This window comes from Eptatretus burgeri, chromosome 3 (genome assembly GCF_056783735.1).
Source record: "Eptatretus burgeri isolate ZD-2024b chromosome 3, Ebu_testis_v1, whole genome shotgun sequence".
NCBI lineage: Eukaryota > Metazoa > Chordata > Myxini > Myxiniformes > Myxinidae > Eptatretus > Eptatretus burgeri.
This window is the reverse complement of record NC_140963.1, coordinates 107,486,055-107,508,438: the sequence shown is the minus strand read 5'-3', so window position 1 is coordinate 107,508,438 and position 22,384 is coordinate 107,486,055. Positions and strand designations below refer to the sequence as shown.

The 22,384-nt window shown below is 41.6% G+C and overlaps 1 protein-coding gene across 3 annotated transcripts in view; it reads left to right on the top strand.

The window, feature by feature from the left end:
- Positions 1-22,384, top strand: part of LOC147030654 (RNA polymerase II elongation factor ELL-like) — a 154,625-nt gene that overhangs the window by 77,653 nt on the left and 54,588 nt on the right. For all 3 annotated transcript variants that reach the window (XM_085874882.1, XM_085874880.1, XM_085874881.1), the window contains exon 2: positions 21,099-21,146. In XM_085874882.1, coding sequence (XP_085731008.1) covers positions 21,099-21,146 — 48 coding nt within the window. The remainder of the gene's footprint in view (positions 1-21,098; positions 21,147-22,384) is intronic.

The following is a 22,384-nucleotide window of genomic DNA, read 5'->3' as shown; positions in this document are numbered from 1 at the left end:
ATATGTATATATGTATGTATATATGTATATATATATATATATATATATATATATATATATATATATATGTATATATATATATGTATATATGTGTATATATATATATATGTGTATATATATATATATATGTATATATGTATATATATATATATATGTATATATGTATATATATATATATATGTATATATATATATATATGTATATATGTATATATATATATGTATATGTATATGTATATGTATATATATATGTATATATATATATATATATTATTTTTTTGCACGTACGGGCACGTGAAAGCGAAGGAACGGCCTGTGTGGTTGTTGTTTCTGCCACGCGGTTTGAGTTTTTTTTGCAGGGGGAGGGTTTGCACGTATGGCCACGCATCTACGGGCATGCACTAGTGGACTTTAAAAAGGTTAATTGTGTTGCACTCTTGGTTTCACTCTGAGCCAAAGCTCGAGCTACTTATACCGCCCACCGCAAAATGGTGATCAAACATCAGGTAGCGTAGATTAGATCTGTCTAAAAAGCAGGCAAAACATTGCGAGTTAAAATTGTTTGTGACTTCATGGAGAGCTACATTCAATATATATTTAATCCACACTTTCATGTTGATTTTAAAGATTACTGAAAGAAAGGTGAAATGAAAATGCAAAAGAACTAATCAGTGGCTTTTCAAATGCATTGCGGGAAGCGGCGGCGGAAACAGGAGACAGACAAATGCACGGACAGACACCACTGTTCGCAATGTATGTCGTAGAATTTTTGTCTATATTCGACTTTTCTTAGCATTTTTATCATCACTCTTACGTATATAACTTTGCTAAAATAAAAATAATAACACTACACATATTACTTTGAATTTAAAAGTGTCTAATTTTCATTACACACTGTCCAAATAATCACTGATCAATGAATATCCTCCAAAAAATTTCACATCCTGACAAAGATTTAGTAAAGAAACTTTTAATTTCACTTCAGCATATAATAGCACTAATTATGAACAGCAGCCACATCCTGTCTCGTTATTTGTCATACTGACATACGGTACCCTGAACCCCGGCCATTGGCCTATACACTATAGTACTGCCAAACCATGCGCCACAGACAGGCCCAGTACATTCTAAATGAAGACCCCATTACAATTAATAGAAGAGTAATCTGATAAACGCAAAGCGCTCGTCTTCAATCACTGCATTAACTTTTGATGATATCCAAACCTGGTGTTCGATTCCCAAAACCCAATTTAAAGAGTGAAGTTTGAGTTGCTTTTATTTTCGAGTCCATGCTCCATAACCAACTTCTTCGTCAAGCTCCATCCTACAAGATGGCACAGAGGAAGTGCCGTCCCTTGGATGGGCCTGAAGCTGGGAACTCGTCCGTTAGCATGAACTGGGAGACGTTAAAGATCACATCGTGTCTTGCAATGACTAAACAATGGCTGGCACCCTGGCCAATTTGCAAATTCTTGCCCCAATGTGCACCTGGGTATTGCAGAAAGAGTACAGCCTCCCTCAGGTACGATGCAACCAGCTGGGTGAATTTGTCATTGAATGTTGTTCCAATACGCATTCATTAATAACAACTTAAGCACAGGCCAAAGTCTAAACACCTGAATTACAAAAACATAAATCAATCCACTGGGTATAGCCTCAAGCTTCTTCGCCGAGACCATTGTTATTATAATTCATTCATTCATTTGTACACAACACATGGGTGTCTGTAGGTAATATCCTTTCTGGGAGTACAGCTGATGCTGTGCACCCTTTCGGAGTACAGATTGAGAACATTTTACTTTTTTTTTTGTGAACTATTCTACCAAAAGTCATGAGACACAATATTCTCGAATGCATAACAATTATTGATTAGATGTACAACAGCCTGAGCCAACTAATATGTTGAGGGCTCGCTGTGCTATAATCTTTGCCGAGTCCCTCACTCAAACATCTGCTCCCAGTTTTCCATCGGTTGCAGGTCGAATTGTTCTGCCATCCCTTGTGCAGTAACAGTGTGTTCCTCGGTTTGTTCATATGTTTGTGCTCATTGTTTTGTTGTCAAGCCCATAATTGCCATTCCATCACATGCGACAGATCTTGCTACCACATTGGATTTGTTGCTCCACAAAAGCTGTTTTTTTCTGTTAAGATGCTCCAGCGATTGCTTTGTTGTGCCACGCTATTTGTGGTTATGCATCGACCACATTGATAAAAAGGCTTGTGTGAAGCTGCTCTTCTGTGGCTTTTTATTGAATGCAAGGCTTAATTAATTATACTGGTAACTTGCTTTACTTTGCAATGCTTCTGTGAACCCCTCATTAATACTTGGAGGCTTGATGTGATAGAAGAGTCGCAGCCATTCTGTCTTAACAGTTTGTCTCGGTCTATTTCCTCTTTTTCTTGATTGTCTGTTAGATGTTGGTGCTCCTTGTCGTCTTTTGCTTCATGTTAATGTTCCTTCTGTCTTTTTTTTTGCTTGCTGTGGTTGTGTAGCATAATCCACGATTTCCTTGCACTTCATTTATCTGTGACTCACGCCATCAAAGTTATCCCATTGTCTTGGGATTTCAGGTTGTTTGTCACTGTCGATAGCCAAGTGGGTTGGTGTCTGCTTCTGGATCTCCTCAAACCCTTTGGTAATCTCACTTTTCGTGCTCTTGCTGCATCCTGTCTGCGATCCATACGAGCTGTGTGTACAAATAAATTGCGACTGCATCATGTTGAGAGCTAGCTAACCAGCTGTTCACCGCACCTCAGCAGTTGCTTTATGGGGCATCCAGCATATATGCTAAGCATATGATGCAGATACCATTGATCAAACGCATTCATTTTGTTATTGTCTGCTTGAGTGTCTCCAATCCATCGAGGAAGATTGGTGGGTTTTCAAGTACTGTATCGTAAAGGCAAAGTTTGGCTTCTAGCCTCGGTCTTTCCCTATTGTCATTTGGAGTACCATTACAAATGCATGCTACTCCTGCAGGGCATATCCATATGGCAGCTGAGGTCGTTGAATTCCTCCACACCATCGCACTCGCTGATGAGAGATTGTGTTGTCCATATCGGTTTTGATTATAATGAAGACACTCGGTGATTGGGGTCTCATAAGATCGAAGTATTCCTCATTGGATCTTCATTTACTCCTTCCTCTTCGACTCGATGCTCCGAAACCGAGTGGTGTTCTTTGCATTCCTCTTGATGATCAGTTTGGCGTTCTGTGCTTATTTTTTACATTCTTTCGATTTACAATTTTGTGTAAAATCATACACGCACGTGAGCGCAATTCTCACTTTTGCAATGGGATGTCCCATAATGTTTGGCAGCGTATCGTCACTCACAACCTTTCCTGAAAATAGCAAGATGCAGTTATTTCATCCCTGATGCCACAAACCCTCTTTTAACTTTTGAAATTAAATCGGCCAGGTAGGTGGGAGAGGTGAACTTGGTTCTGTAGAATGAATGGCTCCAGCAATAGGCGTCCACAACCATCCTTGACCATGTTGTGGAATGTCTGCCAAGGCCCTTGTGCGAATGAGATTAAGGAGTACTGCACTGAAAGTTCTGGTAAACACAAAGTTCAGGATAATATTTTCATGCTCATATCTTCTATGTTGTCTATTGTGCCACACCAGCAGCAATTGTGCCACACCTCTGACATGCCGCGTATGATAGAGATTGGAGATGGTGCAAGCCTAGTTTTCTCGAGATTGAGCTGAGCCAAGCTTTCGAACAAATAGAGCTCAAGCTGGTGTTTCTTCCCGGGAATTTCTGGAACATTGTGGGAAATTGATTCGGGATTCCTGCCTTTCCCGTTGTTTTTTTAGGTTTGGGCTCAAACCATCTCTCGTGGCAAGTGTAGATGTGCTTGTGCTTGTGCAATGTGCTCTGTGCACCTCCTTTCCCAATATGAAGGAAAGATTCATGAAGTTATATTTTATGGCCTTCAAAGCCATCCAACAACCAAGTTGACTACATAAGAAATATGTGCAATGGTAAAAGTTAGTTACATGATGATTGTATGGAAAATGTGGCCAGCGTTCCAAAAAAAAAAAATCCGTTTTCTGTAGGCATGGGTTGCAGCGTTTCACGGAGCAGGAATAAGGTGTTTGCGAAGCATTTGTTGTGTATTGAAGAATGTTTGCTAGAGGGAAGAAACTTGCTAATGAGCATAGGTAAGAGTAGCCAGAATGCTTCCATGTGCTATTTAAAAGAAAGTTGCTGGACCTTTTACAAACACTCACAATATTACAACATCTCGGTGGTTCCGAAAGCACACTTCACTTTTTACCAGATATAGTTAATTCTGGGTCGAAAGGAAGAATGAATTATTGTGGATATGGCTATGCTTTATACAGATTCCCAAAAATATGACTTCCTAGAATTGCTGGCATCCTGAACAAATCACTATTTTTGGATTTTGCTAAAGACAGTAGTTCTTTCCTTTGGAGGCTGGACCTAAACTTACTGCAAGGATGTGTCACAACTTCTATGAGCAATAACGTTTTAAAAGAAAAATGTATAGGAGGAGATTTTGCCTTCTTTATGGGAAGCCATTGGTGGCAGTGGTGTTGGTTTTTCCCGCTCTGTGGACAGCGTTTTGGTGCTGCCGAAGCAGTCTCTCGGCGAAGGTTATGCTGGGTGGTTTGCCCTTCTTTTTAAATTTGTTCAGGATCGCAGCAATAGTTCACTGACTCTTCGTGAAAGTCCCCATGGAGTCTTTAACATCCACAGACGAATGCGAGCAGATGGGTCCCCCAGTGTAATGTCCATCACTTGCTGATGTGAAGCACATCCCACAGTTGTATCCTCGTGTCGAGAATCGAATCCAAGCTAAACGGCTCAAAGGCAAGTGCACTCGCGACCTCGACACCATTCCACCGCTTTGGAAACTGTTAATTTAATTATTTAAAGTGAATTGATTTTACTTCAAGGCTATTATTATTGAGATGCATTTTGATTGATATTTGATTTGGCAAGATATATCTGTCGATGAATAGTGACAGTGATGGGGAAAATGTTCTTGCAACCTTGAAAATCAGGTATCCATCTGGCCAATAGCCATAGATTCTGCAGCAATGATGAACAATGCCACCGAAGTTCTGAACGTGATCTAAAGCCATCTCCGTCATGTTGATATTCCGTTTCCTTGATGGTTTAGTACTGGAAAAACAGCACAATGACCAAGCCGAGAGCTGCTCTCATGAATAATATTTTGACATTATGTTAAAGCAGCTGTGCTTATCTCTTGTAATGATAAATGAAAACGCCAAATACCACTCTCCCATTTTTGTAACTTCAAACGGTATAAACGAGAAGGGCACTCGGTAGAGTACATATCTCCGTCATGCAGTGCCTGATCCAGGAGAACATATCTGGCCCAATACATTTTTGAAATATCATGCGAAATATCATTTTGGCTCGATTGCTCAATGGTGAAGAATCACTTAAAAAAATTAAATAATTATCATATCCAGATTCCGATTCGGATCTTCACCAAAATTGAATCAATTCGTCCGTGCAATACACCCAACTTTCCACCAAGTTTCGTCCAAATCCGTCCACAACTTTTTGAGATATCGTGCTATATATCATTTTTGGCCCTATCTCTCGATGGTGAAGAATCACTTAAAATTCTAATAAAAAAAACAATTTCATTCGAATCCGTCCACAACTTTTTGAGATTTTCTGCACACAAACAAACAAACAAACAAACAGACAGACAAGCCGGTAAGCGACACGGGTGGTCGCTACATAATTGCATACTAGTCATACAGTTTTTGACGGATTGGGTTGAAATGTTTTGACAAAGAGGTTGATTATAGTGCACATAAAAGCCTGGAAGCCGATTTTTGATTTTCAAAAAATTTATTTTTTAGGTTTTTTTCAAAAATTTCAAAGTCCCGTTGCTAGGCAATGGTGGTGTCCATAGCAACGGTGCTCAAATGCATAGAACTCGATCCTGGTATGAACCTACCTGTCAAGTTTCATCAAAATCGGTTGACTCCTGGCCTCCAGAGCTGTCCATTACATACAAACATGCAAACAAACAAACAAACATACATACAGACAGACGGAAAAAGTGAAAATAAGGGTACTCTCGCGACCACCCAACATCAAGGGGTGAAAACATAACCTCCTTCACCTTCGTTGGCGGAGGTAACAAACATTATCTTTCGGTGTTGTTTCACCGACAACTTTTCGACTTCTTCATGTCTCCAACTCGGCCACGGCAGAGAGTCGGCTCCATCAGGATCATTTATTCTTCCTTTGCAACCATTTACGGTTTACGTGCTTGTTGAATATGAAAAGAGAAGCATCAAACTTCGAGCATGCCATCATCGATCATCTGCTCATTTCAGATTTGTAATTGGTGCAATCTAGTATTGCATGTTGTGTGAATCCTTTATCGCCCATGCTCTTCTGGGTCGATGTCTCATTCACCGATCACTCGTGCTTTCGTCCCTGATGGCGTCTGCGTCGAGTGTGTTGGCAAGCTGGTGGTATAATTTTGAGTGAGTAAGCAAGAGCTGCAAGCAAGTTTGCATGACATTATTGGGCCCTGAGCCTGTAATAGATAGAGCAGTACAGAGCAGTTGTGGTGTGGTGTCATCGGATTTTGATGAGGTGTACAAGTAGTATATGCTGTTGTTTGCATGCCTTATCCATTGTTTGCACTTTACACTAGTCTGATCTTGCAGCCTGTATTAAAGGTGTGTATTGGATAGTAAGTTTTACAAGTTTAACAACTTTGATCGCCTTTGCTAATGTCACATCCCAATGACAGACTTCATTATTTATTGGGCATGGTATCCAGGACACAAGTCCCTCTGAGATCATGTTAATGGTGAATTGTACATAGTCACATGCTATATTTTCACGCTTGTCTGTCTGTCTATCTGTCTATCTGTTTGTCGAGATCTGTTTGTCTATGAGCGGGATATATCAAAAATTTATGGACGGATTCGGACGAAACTTGGAGGACACATTGGGTGTGTGACAAGGACGAATTGATTAGATTTTTGTTGTTATGCAGATGTGGCCTATCATTGGTATACAAAATGTAAACTGTTCAGCCTGGTGGAGGTATTTGCACCTACCTCGTGCTGTTTTGTTTGCCAACTGAATCTGTACCCACCCATGTTACCCTAGGTCCATGTTCTTATTATCGACTTATTAGCAAATACCACCCGTCGCTTCGCTGATGGGAACACTAAAGGAGAGAGTTAGAAAAAGCGGGGGGAGGGGGGGAGGGAGGGAGGGGGGAGAGAGAGCGGGGAGAGTGAAGAGGTGGAGGGGTGGAGGAGTGTGGAGGGGTGGAGGAGTGTGGAGGGGTGGGGAGCGAGGAGGTGTGTGGGGGAGCGAGGAGGTGTGTGGGGGAGCGAGGAGGGGTGTGGGAGCGTGGAGGGGTGGGGGAGCAAGGAGGGGTAGAGGAGCAAGGAGGGGTGGGGGAGCAAGGAGGGGTAGGGGAGCGAGGAGGGGTGTGGGGGAGCTAGGAGGGATGTGGGGGAGCGAGGAGGGGTGGGGGAGCTAGCAGGAGTGTAGGAGTGAGGAGGGGTGGGGTAAGGGAAGACAGTATGAGGTGAGAGGAAGTGAAGGCAGATGTGCGGTGGAGCGTTAATTACGATTCATACTGTTTCATCAAAATGATTGCATGGAAACAAAATAATGTCTAAAATCCATTTTCTACCAGTCATACTATAAACACGGCCCGGAGACAAACACCGCCCAGACACATCCAGAGACAAAACCCACCAATGCATCCAGAGCAGAAAGGACCGGACACAAACACTGCTTGGACACATCCGAAGACAAACTTCCATCCGGAGACAAACACCGCCGGGACACGTCCGGAACCAAGCTGTCCAGAGACAAACTCCTGTCTGGACATAAACACTGCCTGGATGCGGCAGGAGACAAATATCACCCGGATGCGTCCGGAGACAAACATCGCCCAGACGTGTCCGGAGCCAAGCTGGCTGGAGACGAACACCGCTCGGACACGTTCGGACACCCTCCTCATCTGGACATAAGTACTTCCTGGACACGTCCGGAGATGAACGCAGTTTAAACATAACCACCATCCAGATATGGACAGACAGACAGACAGGTGGGAGTTAGCAGAGAGAATATGTTATGCTTTATGAATCACACACACACACACACACACACACACACACACACACACACACACACACACACACACACACACACACACACACACACACACACACACACACACACACACACACACACACACACACACACACACACACACACACACACACACACACACACACACACGTCATTACCAATTACAGTACGTACTGCATAGAACCCAAAGACCTTCAGTAGCTTTCACTGAAAAGCAACGTTGCATTTATACAGACATTTCAGGGATATGTTCACAAACATTCATATTTATAAACAGCTGTGTGTGATGGGTGGAAAGAAAATTCTGGCTTGGTAATTTAGAAAACACATCAATACAGCAAACGGCTCGGCAATCGAGTGTTATTTCACACCAAGATGACAGAGCACAAACCACTCGTTCAGGGTGACAGAGCATGAACCACCCGCTTAGGGTGACGGTGCACGAACCACACGCTCAGGTGTGTTTCACTCAGTGTGACGTAGTGCAGTACCACTATCGACAATGGTGCTGGCAAATGACTTAAGCACTCGAGCAAGCACTCCCTTTAAATGGTTGATAAGGAACGGCTGGCCAGGCTGTCGCTGCATACCATATGGGATCCCTTTCACTGTAATGTACTCAATTAATTATCTTCAAAGCCGGTCTCCACCGTGCACGCAGCAGTTAATGAAATAAAATGAATTTGTTCAAATAATGAGTTTATCCACAAAAGAGTTGCAGCTTAATGCAAAACAACCCTGGAGACATCGCAAAGTTCAATTGTCCGTAAAGTAAGCCTTGCAGAAAATCCACCATGTTGCCTGCTCGTCTGTGTACGCGTCACGTGGTACATATTTGCGGTCCGTGCAAACGTTATAACTTTATTTTAAAATGTCATTTTTTTCACCAGATTTGCTTTGATTCCCTGGAGAGCACCTCGAGGCATCTCTGAACTTATGTATACACACAGATGTGGGAGACGCTATGGATAGGCAGTTTCTTCTGGGTGACGGGGCATGAGGTCAAGCAGTGAATGCATTAAATCATACAGCTCAATGAAGCTGGTTAATTTTGGCACATTTCTAAAATTTTTGTTCACTCAATATAATTCTCCAAACAGCAGAAAAAGACAAGGTTAATGCTTTGGAAATTTCACATTTTCCTGTGTATGTATGGAGGAGGGAACATTACCTTGCTTGCTTAAAGTAAATAGGTATATCGGTTTAGTTATGAGTCGTTTATTTAAATTATCAGCATAAATATATGTGGAAAAATTACGTGCCCAGACTTCCACATGTATGCTCAGCCGGTGGGTCGCCCAGATAGCTCAGATGGCAGAGCACTGATACGGTTTGCCAGAGGGCCTGGCTTCGATTCCCGGTCTGGGCACGTAATCTTTCCACATATATTTATGATGTTCGTTCTATCCTGTTCATTTTCAATTTTAATCAGATTTTGACACTTATTTAGTCTGGACGATATCCGATCCTCAAAACCAAAATAATATTTCGATGATGTACTTTAATTAGTCCGTGAGAGTAGATCGTGGAAAATCGTGTCATATTATGCATGAAATCGCTCCAAGCTCCTAATTTGAAACCTAAAGCACTTACAAAAGTGATGTATACAATGATCCATAGCTATGATGAACAGGCATTCGATAATATGACTGAAGAAAGTGAAGAAAAAAAAAAACTTTATCGTGAAGAAATCATTGTGGCCTGTTCCAAGTCAAGGCATGGTTGAGCAGGCCAAAAAACATGGTGGCTTCAGACCCCAGCAAGGTTACCTAGGATACACCTTAAGACCCCATATAGAGCAGTGACCGAGGATGCACCTGATGAAGGATATAATTAAATAAGGCCGTTAATTATCTTCAAAATGGGTGTTTTAATTAACCCAAACACCCAATTTTCAGTCATGCACTTTCTTGGAGCTTTCTTGGTATGCATGCAAAGTTTCAGGCTGCTAGGTTTCATGGTTTGGGACTTATGAAGGAGATACACCAACACACTGACACACTGATATTTATTCGTGTAGAAGTTTTAATTTTTCCCAGTCTCACAAAATGGGACATCACATTCCTTGCTGGTCGTTCATAATACACTACCCAGGACCTATCTCCCATTTAGCCGACTTATAATTTGGTAATTGTGTTTCTAATAGTGCACATTGGCCTTTCTGCCACACAAATCCTTGGCAGTTTGAATTATTTTGTCAATTATTTCTGTGAGTAAATGTCAGGAAAGCAGAAATTTAATTTCTGTAGGTTGCAAAAATAATACAAGAATATCTCTTTAAGAAGTACCAGCCTCCATGATTGGAGCAGGGAAAAGTGTGCCAGTCAAAGAAACACAATGCTTTCTTTCATTGGAAATTCATCAGCTAATCATCGAAAGGATTCTGAATGCCATTAGCAGTTGGCTCTATAGCATGGCAGGAAGCCATTTGTGAGGAAATTATCAAATGAGATTGCCTCTACCCCTTATTTTGAGGTTCAACATATCCATTCATTAGTGAATCAACAAAAATGACAGGTTCTAAGTGGAGCGTCCAGGAAGGAAAGAGAAAAAGGAGAAGCCAGAACAGATAGTCAAGTTTTGAGAAACTGGGCAGTGTACAATTAAAGAAACAAACTTGTACAGCAGCTATCAGGATTCTGAATATATAAATAAAAAGTCTGAAAAGGCCAGATTTCAGGCAGTCTTGTTTTTGGACTCTGGCTCACTTGAATGAAAGACATCCACTGGCCGGAGGCTTTACTCAGCGATTAAAGGTTCCATCAGTCTGACTGGCTTACAAGATGGAGAAGGAATCATGCTTACGATACCAGAAATGCCATCTGAGATTAGAGAGCTAGACCTGTGAAGGGATAAACAAGTGAAGAAGTGTGTGGTTCTAGAGTTTAAGAAGTCGAGTCACCATTTTCACGATCTTTGTCTTCATTTGAAGAAAATTTTGGACAGTTTTTGAGAGATAAAGTGGACTACAGGCTCGGCCAGGGAGCTCTCTGAAGCCATCAAGATAAACAGCTGTACTAGCTCGTGTCTGTTCTGATTTTAAACTTTTTTTTCTCTCTTAGCTCCACCCTCCACACAACCTTTCTCAGTTTTTGCTGTATATTTGTTAATACAGTACTGCATTTAGATTTGTAAAGTCGTTTCATCTTTAGGGGCTGACAGGATGGCTTGGAGGTACACACACTCCCCTCTCAGCTGTCTAGCCTGGGTTTGACTCTTGGCCCAACTACATACTGCATCACAGCGTTTCACAGACAGGTTGATTCCTCGATGTGTGTTCTGTCCCTCAGATGGACATTAAACGGGAGTCCTGTCTGCCGGAATTAGTTGTTGGACATTAAAGATCCCACGGTGTCCTTCACGAAGAGTAAGCAAGCTATCGCCAGCACCCTAACAAATTACAAATTCCTCGCCTTAACTACTTAGTCGGGCCTCAGGCCTGGCCAGCCAGTTCGTGAAAGACTTGGGCCAAGTTTTCCCCACATGAACGTGGGAATAATTGTGGCAAATATTGAAGACGTAGTCTTGTTTCATGTTTGTTTTGTGATCGTTGAGACCATTTTACTGACTTTTTTCACCTTAGACTTGTATCCCTGCTGTTCTTTTTTCAGGTGGGTATGGTAGTCCCGTCATGGGGAAGACAGCGGTTTTATACATTTGGACTCTTGAGCTCCTGTTTAACAATGCAGTCTCAGAATAATTACTTGTCTATGCTGCTATTGGATTGTTTCTTTTTTTTTTTTTAAACACCAACTGGCTCACTAATAACCTTCAGAGGATTTTTTGTTTGGTTTTGTTTGCCCTGTCTCATCTGTCCTTTTATGTTTTGCTATTTAACACCTTGCACGTATAAATTTCCTCTGGGTAATTCAGGATGGGCACAAAAAATTTTTGTCTATAAAAGACAACACTGTCAACATCCTTTGGACCCAATCGTAAATAAATATGTATTTTGTAACTCTGTTGTTACCTCCACCACCGCAGGTGGGTGGAGGTTATGTTTTCAACCCTGTCTGTCTGTCTTTTTGTTTGTTTGTCTGTCTGTGAGGAAGATATCTCAAAAAGTTGTCTGGACGAAACGTGGTGAACATATTGTGTGTATGACAAGGATAAATTGCTTTGATTTCAGTGAAGATCTGTATCTCGATCCTGATACGATAATTTATTTTCCCATTGTTTAAGTGGTGGTGGTGGTGGTGGTCGTATGGCAGCTCAGCTGCCGGGGGTAGCTATCATTTCTTGAAGCGCAACTGTGTCGCTGATGCAGTGTCCCTCTACCAGTACACACACTGGAACTGGTACTCATTTCGCCGACCTCAGAAGGATGACAGACTGAGTCAACCCCCTGGTGTATTAATTCAGCGGCTGACAGGGCTTGAACTCGGGACCCTCGGATCCCAAGCCACCATCCTAACCACTGAGCCAACACCAGGCTAAATTGTTTAAGTGATTCTTCTCTATTGAGAGATGTGACCAAACACGATATATAGATGACATTTTTAAAAGTTATGGATGGGTTTTGATAAAACTACGTGGATGAGTTGGGTAGGTAACAAGAACAAGCCGATTAGATTTTGTTTCAGGTCCTGATGCAGATCCGGCCTATCAGTGGGATAGAAAACATAACTGTTCAGCCCGGCGGAGGTATGTGTTCTACTGAGTGCCGTTCTTGTTGCATTCATGCTTTTGTTCTCATTTGATTACATGTTTTGTTTGTCGATGACAGTTTGATGATTTGTGACCTCGATGAATGCTGACATCTGTTAAAGAGCACAGTTTGATGGTTTACCAGTGCGTCTGCTCTGAGTCTGGCACGTCAGACGTTCAGTTCTGACCCTGGCTGTGTCATACCAAAGACTGCTTCCTTGCTTGACACTCAGCATTTAGAGGATAGAGCACGGATAGACCCCCGTGGGTTGGCCTCACGTTGGGGTAGAGTGGAGTGGGGGAGGAGAAGTGGGAAGATTTTTTTTTTCTCAATTACTCCGCTGTGACTGTGTTGAGATAAATTACAGTCTCAAAGATGGCATCGACTGTACCCAAGAGTTGCCTGGAAGCTAATTTACATTGAATGCCTTATCAAATGAGTCAGGTGAATGAATCTCAACTTTCTCATTTAAAAAAAAAAAATTGCAAAACAGTTTCTTGCATCTTTGTTCCATGAGACCAGGGCACTGGGACTGGCACAGAATTGTTTGTGATGCTGTAGGCCGAAGGATAAGTGTGGCTTTGGATATTCCAAAACTAAGTGGTGCCTAAACTAGGGTCAAGCTTCTGGGAATTCCTAGGTGCGTACATAGTTGTGCAAGGGAAACCCCAAGATTATGCAGCTATGGGAAACGGCGAGTGGGCGACAACAGAGCGGGAAGGATAATGGGGGTGGAGAATGAAAGCTTTAGGGGGTCAAACAGCTGGTGCTACGAATGGATGACAGCCGAGCGAGGACCACCCTAAGCTCCGTGTCGATTTCTCTGGGGGACTCGAGTGTTGATCGCTTCCTTTCTTTGCTTCTTTTGTCATTTCACATTGTACCATCCAGTAATGGCTGAGCATTTTGCCTTCTGTATGAAAACAGCAACTTGTGCAAAATTCCCACTTTTGTGTAAAAATGCTGATCATATGGTTGATGAAAGAGGATAATGTTGACTGGAACTTTTATCCCTTGATGCTTATAAATAGTTACTCTGGCCTTGTATTTGTATCTCCACACATAAATCCTGGGATTGTGATGAGCTTATTTAAATGGCTGCATTTATCTAGGACCAGTCAGCAATCTACATATTACGTGTGTGGGTTGGTAGGATGGCCGAGAGGTACGCACACTCTCCTCTAATCCATCTATCCTGGGTTTGAATCCCAACACAGGTCTAAACTGTCATCCTGTTGTTTCAAAGGCAGGGTGGTTCATCAATGTTTGCGCCGTCCCTCGTATGGACGTTAAACGCAGTCCTGTCTGTCGGCATTAATTGGTGGACATTGTAAAGATTCCACGATGCACTTCTCGATGATTAGGCCAGCTATCGCCGGTACCATGAACAAATTACAAATTCCTGCCCTAAACCTACAAGGGGCACTACATAAGCGGCACAACTGCACTCCCAGCAGTGATACAAGCAGCAGCCACAGGCTCCACACAATCCGAATGAATGATTGTGTGTGTACATTTTTAAAGGGGAAATTTGGGCGAAACAAAATTGGAGATTTTTTGTGTGAGCTCGTTTCATAATTCCCAGAAACTCTATTGACTTTTTAGTCTCAAATTCAATCGGCCTCACATTCCCTTTGCTTTTATGTCGAACTTAATGATTTACTTTTTTATTTATTTTCTCCAACAAATGCAACATGCCTTCTCTTCTTAGAATACCAACATTCTTTATACGTCATTCAACCATGCTGACTTCAAATTACAACTTGTTGCCCATTGTCTTTGCTTTAACCAAAAAAATTTTGGAATCTCTTACTTGTGTAAATCGAATATTTTTGAAGTATATTACTTGGTCACGTGTGTTATTCTGTCTGTCCGTTTGTTGCTTGCGAAATCGAAGATGCACAAGTATATTGGTTGGTCTGGTCTGTTGTTAGTCCCCTACCGGTTTCACTGGAGGGGACAATAAGTTTGCTCTCCGTCTGTCTGTCCATCCGTCTGTCCCACCTGTGGTTTTTCAGACATTTTTCCCATACCTTTTAACATATTCAACTGAAACTTGGAACACGCATTTATTATGACAAGTTAAAGAACAAGTTCGAGTTTCAGGTCGTTTCGTTAATTTTGTCACAGAGTTATGTGCTCTTTGGAGTGAGAAAATATCACACAGGTACGGGTGGGGCATGTATGCATGTACAAATATGGTGATCCATAATGCTTCCGTCTCCTGAACTGTGACTCAATGTAATCTTATCACAGTGTATAAGGCGATGTTCAAGACTGCTTCAGTTGCGTTAAACTTCCGGATTTTTTTTTGTTAATGATCTTTTGAACACGTTGACTGTGTGGGGAAAAATGAACTGGATTTACACTCAGGTTCAGCACACAAAGGATAATGTTTAGGTACGTGCGCACGAGAGAAAAAAAAATCCATCGATGAATCTCTCTCTCTCTCTCTCTCTCTCTCTCTCTCTCTCTCTCTCTCTCTCTCTCTCTCTCTCTATCTCTATCTCTCTCTGTCTCTCTCTGTCTCTCTCTGTCTCTCTCTGTCTCTCTCTGTCTCTCTCTGTCTCTCTCTGTCTCTCTCTGTCTCTCTCTGTCTCTCTCTGTGTCTCTCTCTGTGTCTCTCTCTGTGTCTCTCTCTGTGTCTCTCTCTGTGTCTCTCTCTGTGTCTCTCTCTGTCTCTCTCTGTCTCTCTCTGTCTCTCTCTCTCTCTCTCTCTCTCTCTCTCTCTCTCTGTGTCTCTCTCTCTCTCTCTCTCTCTCTCTCTCTCTCTCTCTCTCTCTCTCTCTCTCTCTCTCTCTCTCTCTCTCTCTCTCTCTCTCTCTCTCTCTATATATATATATATATATATATATATATATATATATATATATATATATATATATATATATTCTTATACATATTCTTATACATACCAAGTGGGGGAAATGATTGAACAAGCAGTATGAAAGAGAAATAGCTTTTCATCTGCGAAAGAGTAACCATTGCCATAGTTCAAAATCAACATAACTGCTTTCTGCTACTGGGAAAGGAGTGAAACAGAGTCTAAACAATGTTGTTTAGGAAGCACAACAGTAGGGAAAGGCCCAAGTACAGCCAATCAGAATATAGCACAACAGCTCCTCAAGGTTTGGAGGTGCAGACATTTACACAGATCAAGGGAGTGAATGATTACTTCAGCACGTTCTCAGCGTTCATAAAGAACAACATTACGTTGACTGGCACTACTCACAGAACCTCGGCAGCTAACACAATAAGTCTCCACAAAAAGCCATGCATTATTATATTCATTAAATTTGTGAACTCAATTAGAAATATCTAAAGTTGTGTTTAATCATGTACTTATTGATATACTTGAGTCTTCCTGGATCTTCTGCAACATTTCCAGGTTGTTACATAGTTTTAATCAAAAATGACAAATCAATATCAACTGAAGGTAGATGTATGTTTTACATGAAGCAAATGTACTAGAACACATGGTTAATCATGTTTACAATGGAATCCTCTCAATTGCAGCATTTTACCAAAGTTCAAATAATATTTTATGAATGAGGAACGATGTCTTTATTCATTCACACTTTGTGCTGGCAACAACAATTACAATTGCTTAAAGAGGAAATCTTCGACAACTGCCAGCTCTTATGGTATACACGACTCCCATTTGCAAGCCAATTATGCGTGTGCATATACTTTATTTTCATATTTTACCTTTCGATAACCAAATCTAAGTTCATTCCTTATCCACTGCTGGGGAAACCCCTTGTTATGAGAAAACCCATAGCAGGCAGTGCGACCAAATTTCCAACTCCATATGCCAGGTCCGAGTTATCTCGTAGGGCCAATTTTTTTTTTAATTATTTTTTTTTTTTAAAGCACTGAATCGACGTTGGTATTACGTCATTGCCAATGGTAGATTGTATGTTGAGTACTATGTGTCTTTTTTTCTTTTTTGCGACTTGTCATTACCCTTCAAAATGCCACAAATGAATGCAGATGAAGTGGCAAAACTTCTCATGCAGATTGATGATGATCATCATCATGATTACTACATCAATTTATATTCACCGAACTGCCAGCAGATCGTTTGTTGCATTACATTATGGTAGCATATGCTGTTGACAATACAATAGCTTAATCTTTTTTATGGGAATACTCATAGTGACAGAATCTGGTAATCCCAGCACGATGGGTATACTCGTAGTCTGCCGTCAATGTGTTAAATCATTATTTTATTTTAATTGAAGTATTATGCTATATAACACTGACTAGGATATCATGTTCTGTGAACTCTATAGTTATTGCTGTTGCTGTTGTTGTTGTTGTTGTTGTTGTTGTTGTTGTTGTTGTTGTTGGTTGACAATCATATGACTTTCACACCAAGTTAAAACTATTGTTCCAATCTGATCACAAAGCTCAGGAAGTTGGATTGCAAGATTCAAATCCCATATATGCTGCATTAATTTATCGATTGTCTCCTCTTGTCATTGCCCCTGCATGTTCATTATGTACATGCTGCCCCATGAGCCTTAGTTCACCATTGTAATAAAAGTGGAAGTTAAAATAGCAATGTGTTAATTATAATAGCACCAGTTGTCAATTGTCGTTTTCAATTATTTCAGGATGAACTCTGCCTTTATAATATGTTGCACCTTTATTTTAAAATACAGTACCACATTTGTTTATACTGTTGTAGTCGTTGGGTTTGTCCCAGTTGCCCGGTCCGAATCCTGACCAACCATATCAAAGTGGTTGTGCCGGCCAACTGGTTCTGGTGCTCCGAGCAAGTTCTCAGACCTGTTTGCCGCGTCACCGTACTTAAGTGGAGTTCCCCAGTCAATCGGGCAACACGCTAATCGGTGCCATATGTCCGATTACACAAATTACCTTTGCAAGCGAATGGTCTTGGTCTTGTACTGGATGCTCATCGCCTGAACCCAATCTGTCCTTTAACGGATGTGTATACGTTACCTACTAGAACTTGCGATCAGGACACTCGAATCATCCAGAGACCAAGTGATTTAATGTGTATTGGATAATAAAAGGGGTGAGAATACACAAGGAGAAGCAATGCAATTGGTTAATCCACACTACCCATATGCACACCAGTCAACACGTCAATGAATGAATTGACAGATCCTTATCTATCTAATCACTTAAACGTGCCCCATTCATGCCTTAGTAGATAGGCTATCGAGAATTGGGCAAGACTGAAATTCCCGGGCTGAGTCCGGCAGGACACCGCTTGATCCCAGGTAGAGATATGGCCCTACCGTGAACCAGTCTGCGCCGCAGAGCCGGCACAAGGGGCTAAGAGTGCCTTGCAATGGGGGCATGTCAGGAGGCTCCACAGGCTGATGCATTATACTGTGGAGAAGCCCCAGGAGTTTCTTGTGCATGCTCTGCAGGAAGTTCCTATGCATCTAGCACCTTGCGCTTTGCATCACACCCTATTATAGCCTCTGCTCACAACTGTATCTGTGATGCCACAAACCCCTCTCCACTCGGCTGCCATTGGTTCGAGGCTCAGTTCGTGGGTGGGGAAACCCACCCCGACGTTTCACCCAGGTCAAATGACATGCTTTCTGCCTCATGGTGGCATTCTCACCTTTACTTTCACCCAATAAGCTGTTGGGCCCTTTTAAATAACATAAAAGACGATTACTAAGGGATAAAACATCAAAGTGGTGTCAAGGGATGGCACTTTTAGACACACTAGAAGCACGTGCTCCCTTCGGGAGCAGCCAGGGGGTTTATGTTATTCTCATTATTCAAACGTGTACTTCAAAATACCTCTCACTTCGTAATTCAAAACACTTCACTGCACTGGCAAACGTGGAGATTGGAATACTGTGCTGTAAGGGTGGAGACATGCAATACCTTCTCCCACCTGAAGTGGCGCTACACAATACACATTTACATTGAGAATTTGTGTCATCTCCCCCCCTCCCTCCCACCCCTGAAGACCACCAGCAAAGAAAAAAACACCCCTATGCACAAATTGAGGTCATGCTAATCCTATTTAGCAAGTCTGGATGTAATCGGCCCAGAACTGAAGGAGGAATATCGCAACACACAAAAACACACACACACACACACACACACACACACACACACACACACACACACACACACACACACACACACACACACACACACACACATACACCGATCAGTGAATTATAAGGATACACAAGGGGATGGAAGACAGCAGCTTTCTACATATATAACAATGTATATCTCTGTATCACAATTAAATTACCTCATACTTATTCTAAACAGGCACTATGGGAAATAACTATATCACAGTACTATGTGAAGTTACCCCATAGAATGCATTCTCACAGTCATTCACAGACTTTGGACAAGCACTTGATGATTCCCAAATTTTATTTGTGTTCTGCATGTCATCCCAACAATCTCCTTGTCCATTCCACATACTTGGTTGTTCTTGTTTTCCGCGTTTTTACATCATGAACATGAAATTTATCGTTCCTCGATATCTCGGCAAATGGGGCATGTATATACAATCCCAGTTGAATTATAAAATACTGCTTTCAGCATAGTATCAGGCAATGTTTTACAAGGATTGCTTGTATGTGAAACACACAGTACTGTACAAAAGTTTGGGTTATTTTCACTTTTGTGGTGCTATTCCTCATTAACGATTTGTGGGAAGTTAGAAGTGTGAAATACAGGAACATAATAATTCAAATTTCTGTGAAAGTCAATTTAATATCACAGTTACCAACCTTTTTAGTGTATAAATTAAATTAGAAAATTCAAAAAGTTTTATTTCTGCTATACATAATAGCTACTTACCACAACGAAAATATGCAGCAAACAGTTTGTGGATTTTTGTGCAGTAAATAAAGATAAATCATTGAAGTAAACACCACCAGTTACATGAATGTGACTTACAAGAAACCACAATAAAAGTTGCAAATTAGTGAATATGTGAAATTAGTTTTCATCAGATTGTTCCCTTGCTTGAAAGTCTATGAGTGGGTTGAGAATGGCACCAAGGAAGCAACTTTCAACAGAACGGTGTGTGAAGATCCAAACTCTGTGAGACGGGCACACCGGCACACTATGAAGAAAATAGCAGAAAAGCTGAAGATCTCCTCAATGGTGTGAGGACATGCACATGTCACAACACCTGAAATAAACTGGCCCTGCACAAGACAATAAAATGCCAGAAAAAATTCACAAGGACCTCCCAAAGACAAGACAAGCACTTGAGGTTTCTCAGCCTACGCGATGTAAGAAAATCAAGTCAAAAGCTGACAAATTAAATGAGGACAGGCTTGAACATTAACATCTCGGCCAGTACTGTTTGCAGAAGGCCGATTACAGCTGGTCTCCATGGCATAGGTGCAGCAAATAAACCACTTCTGAGACCACAGAATTCGGTGAAAAGACTGAAATTTGCAATGCAACACCAAGATTGGGCTACTGAGCAATGGAATTGGGTACTCTGATCTGATGTAAGTTACGGCATGCAATATTTGCAGCCCACTGTTGAATGTGTCTGTGAGGGGGGGGGTGTTCTGATGTTATATCTCTTGTTCGGAAAACTTGTTAAACTTCAATGGGACGCTAATAAAAAAGAAGTACAAGGAGATACTGCAGCACCATGCTGGTCCTAGTGGAAATTGTTTCATCGGAATAGGATTCATTTTCCACAAGATAATGATTCAAAACACACTTCCAACAGAGTAAAACCGTATTTGGAGAAAAAGGTTACAGTTGCTGTGTTCCAAGTGTTAGAATAGCCACTCAGAGTGCAGACATCAGTCACATCAAGGCCATATGGGATTACGTGAAAACAGAAGAACAAGAGGAACTCGACTAACCTTCCAGAACTGAGGAATGTATTACAGGATATTTGACACAATATTCCTGGAAGAGTGCTTCAGTCGTGTGCAGGAAGTATGAGTTGAAGAGTGATGGCACTCAAGAAGGCAAAGGGTGAATAAACACAAAGTATTGACTTTGACTTATACTATAAATGACACTGATCTTATTTACTTAAGCAGTTTGTTTCACATGTATTTATAAGAACTGCTAATTTACAAAAATATACACCCATCTGAATGTCATTGGAGTAACCCAAACATTTGCACAGTAATCTCAGATTTGCTTGCCATTCCCACCTACCTGTAAAGGTCAAAATATGTTACTCCACTTGCTTCATTAAAAAAAAGGTTTTCATTATTTGGAGCTTTGCTATATGTAGTCACTTTTTCATTTTGTTGAACTTACAAATGTAACACTCATTAATGTGCATTCTTTTTTGCCCACAGCATTCCTCAGTATCGCAACCGACTATTCGCTTCAATGGCACCAAGGGGGTAAGTCCACCACCACGGCACTGTACTTTGCAACTTCCACATGCACTTGGCACCAGCTCTCAACATGTGCCTGCCTGCACGAGAGACACAATCGAGCCTCGCAAAGGTGCACTGAACCTGATACAATTCCGATAATGCTTGTGTAAGATTAGTTTGGCCGCAGGATGTACCACATTTCCACACTTTGCCCGGTGGCTCATGCTGCGTTGCAGCAACTATTGCAGCCCTTTCAGTGACACTGCCATTTCCCCATCCCTGCTCATGCCAAATGCCATGTGACATGTTGCATAACTGGAGTGGTTTATCTGATATGTTGTTTTGTATTCAAAGCTGGTGAAATATTCGTGCTTGCTATTCTTGCATTGCGATTAAAAATCCTTCCTGCTTGTTTTTTTTTTTTTTCTTTTTTCGGATGTGGCTTATTTTGTGGTCACATTTTACTATGTATCCACTGAAGGGAGTGTTTGTGATGGATAGTAATGGCAGTGTCTGGGATTGCTCGTGATTCGTTTTTCAAAAAGGCTCTGGGTTTTCACTCTTCGGAAGTTGCTTTTTTATGTTTTTAAAATGATTTGAACCATGATTTCTATTACGCATGCGAAAGAGTTGGAATTTTATTGAGGATCCTCAAACTTGTTTGTTTTCGGGGGTTTTCTTAATTGTTGTGTTTTTTTCACTGACCACTACTGTGGCGACTTCTTATTGGATATGCATCGAGTAGTTTTGGGATATGAAGATTTAGCATTGTGGTTATGGTTTGTTTGAGGATAGCCTGGTGTTGGCGCAGTGGTTAGGGCAGCGGCTTGGGATCTAAAAGGTCCTGAGTTCAAGCCCCGTTGGGCCACTGAATTAATACACCAGGAGGTTGACTCAGCCTGTCATCCTTCCGAGGTCGGCGAAATGAGTACCACTGTACTGGGCCGGTGTATACCCCGGTTAAAATAGGTGTACCATATCCCTGTGTCGTAAGAGGTGACCAGGGTTGCTTCAGGAAGGGCATCCGGCGTAAAACATGTGCCAAATCACTATGCGGATCATACGGATGATCCTCTGTGGCGACCCCAAACGGGAGCAGCCGAAAGAAGAAGAAGAAGGTTATGGTTTGTTTGAGGGTGGGAGAATGGGTTTGTAGTTTTGAAGTCTGAATCATGATCTCAAACAAACAGTCGAGAGCAAAGTCGATGACACGCCATTGTAATCCCCACACTTCCCACTTACAGTAAAGTTGAAAGATGGTA